Genomic DNA, 6010 nt, shown 5'->3' on the forward strand with positions numbered 1-6010 from the left:
TTATTTATGGAGGCGCATCACATCTTGCGTCACTATGAAGACCAGACAAACGCACTCGCCGCCCGATGTCTCTTTCTTTCTTGCCTTCCCCTTTTCTCGTCTTTCTTTCAGGTACGAGACGCCATGCAGCAGTGGCGTTGACATCTGCCGGCGATGCCGATCACTCGCACTTCAAAACCAGAGAGGGAAAGTCAAGTAAACAGAGGCAGTCCATTCATTCGCTACGTCCGCCCGCCCGCCTGCTCAACGCACGTCCATTCATCCCATCCGAGACACCTCGCGGCTTCATTGTTTGCCGGCCCGCTGACCACCCCTATTCTACAACAGAACGTTTCTGAGCGGAACCCCCCCACAACCCCGACACCGAACCGCCCTTGCAGTATTTGAGCGACTTGGCGGAGCGGTGTCTCTCCTACGTGCGCTCGGAGCCGAAGTACCGCAATCAGCGCAGCGCTCTGCGCTCCAACTGCAGTTGCTGTCAGAAGAGATGCGAGAGAGGCAGCGGGTGAGCAGGCAGGCAGGCGAGACAGACAGAGAGAGAGAGAGAGAGAGTGAGTGAGCACAGGCGGCGTTACCTTAGTGTAGAGCTCGGACGCTGCCATCGTGCACAGCTCGCCTCCGTGGCGCCCACTCCTCCACCGACCGGCGGCCTCCGCCTGTCCGCGATTTAAAAATCCTCGCTTTCAGAGGTGAGAAGCAACGAGAGGTCTCACGCAGAGGTGGCCATCGCCATGATACCTGAAAAGTGTTGCTTTTATGGTGTTTCTCTGTGCATTCTGGGTACGAAAGATGAAATGAATAGCCGAGATGCACGAGAAGAGAAATGTGAGTTCTCAAAGGCAAAGGGCGCCACCCAGCGGCCGAGTTCAGTTGACGTGCCGCTTTCACACGGACGCTCACAAAAAGCTGGAGGTCCTGCGGTACCCTTCCGGAAAAGGCTGTTGTGACATGAAAGCAGGTGACGTCTTTGTGGGGAGTTACAAAAAAAGGGACCAAATAAGAAATGAGACCATCGGAGGAACGCCATAAGTGGGGCAGAAATCTAAGAAAGTACTGGAAAGTAGGCTAAAGTGGTATGGACCTGTGAGGAGGAGAGACAATGAAGATGTGGGCAAAAGAGTGATGGGAATGGAAGGACGTACAGGGGAAGAGAAAGCGAAGGGGCCAAAGCAGAGGTGGATGGATAAAGTAAAAGATCTGATGAAAAAGGTCAGATTAGGGAGGTTGATCAAGGACATCGACCTCACATAGAAGTGGGAAAAGATGAGGAAGAGGGAGCAAACAAGTGCAGACTCAATCTTCTTATTTCTGCCACATCCAACTTCTTCTCCTGTGCTCCCTTTACTGCCCATGTTCCAGCTCCATTCATAATTGCTGGTCTTAAAAACCTGACCTTTAACGTTTGCCTTAGTTCTTTGACCCCACAATACTCCTGATATCTTCTTCCAATTGTTCCACCAGCACTGTACTCTAACGGTCATCTCTGCGTCTAATGTTCCATCTTGGGCTACCACTGATCCTAGATATTTAAACTTTTCCACTCTTTTCAGTAGCTCTCCTGGCAGGCTAACTTCTGAATCCTGATCATCATTAAACCTCAGATTTTCTGTCTTCCTTCTTCCATCCATCCATTATCCAACACGCTATATCCTAACTACAGGGTCACGGGGGTCTGCTGGAGCCAATCCCAGGAAACAAACCCCGGGCAGGGCGCGCACACACACAGACACACGAAGCACACCCTAGGGACAATTTAGGATCACTAATACACCTAACCTGCATGTCTTTGGACTGTAGGAGGAAACCGGAGTACCTGGAAGAAACCCACGCAGACATTGGAGAACATGTCAAACTCCATGCGAGGCATCAGCGTTACCCACTGTGCCACCCCTGTCTTCCTTCTATTTATCTTCAATCCCCTGTCTTCTCCATTCTTCCACCTTTCCCTCCACTTCCTCTTTTCTGCTGCTACACAACACAATGTCATCAGCAAAAAGTCTGCAGCAGGTCGGGGGGGGTTGATCTTATCCCATGACTCAGCACATCCATAACCAGATCAAAGAGGTAAGGTCCTCAAGAAGATCTCTGGTGCAGACCTCCTGTAACTGGGATCTTGTCTATCACCCCAACACTGCTTTGAACCTGAGTCCACACTCCCTCAAAACACATCACATCACATATTTTTCTGGTCCTCCTTTCTCTTTCATGCACCTCCAGATCTCTTGACATGCCACTCTATCACAAACCTTCTCCAAATCCATGACCACCATATGCAAACCCTTCTGGTTTTCTGGATGCTTCTCTATGAGCTGACTCAATGCAAAGACTGCATCAGTTGTTCCTGTCCTGGGAATAGATAGATAGATAGATAGATAGATAGATAGATAGATAGATAGATAGATAGATAGATAGATAGATAGATAGATAGATAGATAGATAGATAGATAGATAGATAGATAGATAGATAGATAGATAGATAGATAGATACTTTATTAATCCCAAGGGAAAATTCACATAAAATAAATTTAAAAAATAGAATAAAACCAAGCTTGTTTGCTTCTTACTGTCTTTAATTATGGGAACTGTGATTGTGTTGCTGATGTCCCACCCAGAACGCCTACTTGACATGAACCTGATTTCAAGTGCTTCACCCCAAAGCACCACTAGAAGGAAAATGGATTGATGAATAAATGTACAGTCGGTGCCATCAGTTCATCTACAGTATTTTCCAATCAAGTCCAGGGTCCCCATAGCACCAGGGATGCAGGTACCGGGTGAGATGTCGGTCATTCACAGGGCAGAAGCACACAAACTGGGCCAATTAGCCTAACTAAGAGAGAGAGAGAGAGGTTAGGAGCACACACTGATGCACCCACCACATGACAAACCACCTCAGGATCCCAGATTAGGACGCGAGTGCAGTCATGCAATGGGTGACACCTCAGCACCACACTACTTCAGATGGAATGGAACAGTGTGGTGGCTGGAGTGCCAGTTCTGCCACCAACCCCCAGGTTTTTCCCTGCAGGTTGGAGGGCCTACATGCAGGGCTGAACACAGATTAACGTCATACCAGGATGGAGAGTTATGCGAGTTATGCAAATATACTGTATGCTGCCTGCGATACCATTGGGGTATCCATAATTAAAAGTGGCACTTGAACCATCTATTCATTCTGTACCTTACTTCTGCTGGATAGGATATCATGGAGCCAAAATCTATGACAATAGCAATGTGTGAAGCAAGGCAGTAGCCAACCATGGACCTGCATAATCTCACTAAAAGAATCGACAAATACAGTTACGCCCATAAATATTTGGACAGAGACAACTTTTTTCTAATTTTGGTTCTGTACATTACCACAAAGAATTTGAAATGAAACAACTCGGATGCAGCTGAAGTGCAGACTTTCAGCTTTATTCAGTGGGGTGAACAAAACGATTGCATAAAAACGATTGCAACAAATGAAAAAATATACATTCATTATTTGAAAAACATTATTTGATAATCAGACAAGGGGTTCAAGTGCTTCAAGGCAGTGATGATATCATGGTATGCAATCATAGTATCATGAGTATCAGGAGCTGTGGGGATGACAACACCATTAACCTTTTCATTCTGATGTCAACCAAGAGTTTTGTGAATTTCCCCTTGGGATTAATAACGTCAAAGACATGCAGGTTAGGTGGATTGGTGATTCTAAATTGGCCCTAGTGTGTGCTTGGTGTGTGGGTGTGTTTGTGTGTGTCCTACGGTGGGTTGGCACCCTGCCCGGGATTGGTTCCCTGCCTTGTGCCCTGTGTTGGCTGGGATTGGCTCCAGCAGACCCCCGTGACCCTGTGTTCGGATTCAGCGGGTTGGAAAATGGATGGATGGATGGATTAATAACGTATCTATCTATCTATCTATCTATCTATCTATCTATCTATCTATCTATCTATCTATCTATCTATCTATCTATCTATCAACCAGCCAAATATGTTCGTAAGAAATAAAACCTTGAGAAGCAACAACGATGTTGTCACCATGGACCCCCATGCAACTACCCCACCTGTACTGCACCACTGACTCCACTGATATTTAGCCTGCATTATAGTTATGGAGGAGACCACTGCAGTGCTCACTGGGGCATGACATAACTTAACATGTAACATAACATGACATTCTCAAACCTGCTTAATCCAGATCTGGTTGTGGGTATGGCCGATGATGGATCCATCTGTGACCATCAGTAACTGCTGATGACCAAGTGAGGAGACTACACCAAAAAAAAAAAAATCTAAACAAAACTACAGGACCAGATGGAGTCAGTCCTCACGTACTTAACACCTGTGCTGCCAACTCTGTGGTGTCCCCTGTCACCTTTTCATTCTGTCCCTAAGCCTCCAGAAAACATCCTGCATAGTAAGGTTGGTGCCTCATCACTTACTGACCTCAGACCAGTGGCCTTTACGTTCAACATCATGAAGCCCTTCAAGAGCCTGGTCCTGGACTACATAAGTCCTCTTGTGTCAGATCACCTGTACCCACTGCAGTTTGGGCATCAGGTAAAAACTGGAGTGAAAGATTCAATTATTGATCAGTTCCACAAGGCTTAACCCCACCTGGACAAAGCTGGCATCTCTGTGAAGATTATGTGGATATTTTTCTTAATGTCTTCAGTGTTTTCAATTCCATCCAGCCATCTCTAGTTGTGAGAGTCCATTACCTATCCCAGCAGTGTTGGGTTTAGGATATGTGAGGGACGGTCGCAACATCTTCATAGTGGAAGGACCGGGGGAAAGAGCATGCATAGTGCACCCTACGGGTGCGTTGCAATGGGAATGCTGGGATTTGGAGTTTGATAGCTCAGCCCTGTTGGGTTTCAGGGGTGCTTCAGGGACTGCAGAGCCCTACTTTGTTGGGCTTCCAGAAATACTCCCGGGTGCAACATAAAAGAAGGCCACTGCCTTTGTTTAAAGAGCCAGAGTCGGGAAGAAGGAGACAAAGCTTTCTGGAAGGAGGGGAGGAGGCTGTGACAGAGAAAGAAAAAGAAGAAGACAAAGAATTGCTGTGTGTTTGTGCTGCAGGAAACACTTCCTAGGGAAGAGTTTAATACAATAAATCCTCTTGTTTATTTTATACACTTGTGTCTGAACCTTTGTGTTGGGTGTCTGGGGAACTGGAAGGCCCCCTTCAGGCCACAGACAACAAACCGAAGCTTGCTGGGAGGAGTGGAGGAGGCAGTGACAGAGAAAGAGAAAGAAGAAGAAAGAATTGCTGTGTGCTTGGGCTATGGGAAACGCTTCCTGGGGAAGAATTTAACCCTAAATTTGTCTTGTTTATTTTATACACTTGTGCCCAAGCCCTTGTGTTGGGCGTTTGTGGAGCTGGAGTGCCCCGTACAGGCCACAGACAACACACTGAAGCTTGTTTGGGAGAAGCGGAGGAGGCAGGGACAGAGAAGGAGAAAGAAGAAGACAAACAATTGCTGTGTGGTTGTGCTTTTGACTTGTGCTTGTACTGCGGGAAACGCTTCCTAGGGAAGATTTTTTACACTAAATTCCTTGTTTATTTTATACACTTGGGCCCAAGCCTTTGTGTTGGGTGTTTGGGGAGCTGGAGTGCCCCCTATGGGCCAAAGACAACACCCAGCAATTGTGCTTTTTCAGGACTCTCGCTTGAGTTTTCATTTTGTTTCTTGGTACAGCTTTCCACCACGCAGGATGCCTGTCTCTAATTTTTGGATATTTGTCTTCATACAATTCCTCATTATGGAGTGAAGTTTCACTTCCCGTTAGCCACGCACAAGAAGCACTTAAAAAGTAAGTGTAGAAAAAGTTCAACAAGATCAGTCTAGTGGGAGCCAGATTGTTTCACATGGACAGACAGACGGACATACTTAACCACCTTATTTGTCCAGGGAGATACGTTAGATCATCCTGATTAATATTCAAATTCCTCCGTCTGCAAATGATTCACTCTGTTACCAACAATTTAATGATGAACCATTCTAATCCTGCAGTTATAA

The 6010-nt window shown here is 46.3% G+C and overlaps 1 protein-coding gene across 7 annotated transcripts in view; it reads right to left on the bottom strand.

Annotated features, from left to right (window-relative positions):
* myo5aa (myosin VAa) overlaps positions 1-784 on the bottom strand; it is a 299077-nt gene extending 298293 nt beyond the window's left edge. For 6 of the 7 annotated variants that reach the window (XM_051920655.1, XM_051920654.1, XM_051920651.1 and 3 more), the window contains exon 1: positions 576-784. In XM_051920655.1, the coding sequence (XP_051776615.1) occupies positions 576-602 (27 nt within the window). In that variant the 5' untranslated portion in view covers positions 603-784. The remainder of the gene's footprint in view (positions 1-575) is intronic. The other variant, XM_051920656.1, reaches the window with a different exon arrangement.
* Between the last annotated feature and the right edge of the window lie 5226 nt (positions 785-6010).

The sequence above is a fragment of the Erpetoichthys calabaricus genome, chromosome 17 (genome assembly GCF_900747795.2).
Source record: "Erpetoichthys calabaricus chromosome 17, fErpCal1.3, whole genome shotgun sequence".
Lineage (NCBI taxonomy): Eukaryota > Metazoa > Chordata > Cladistia > Polypteriformes > Polypteridae > Erpetoichthys > Erpetoichthys calabaricus.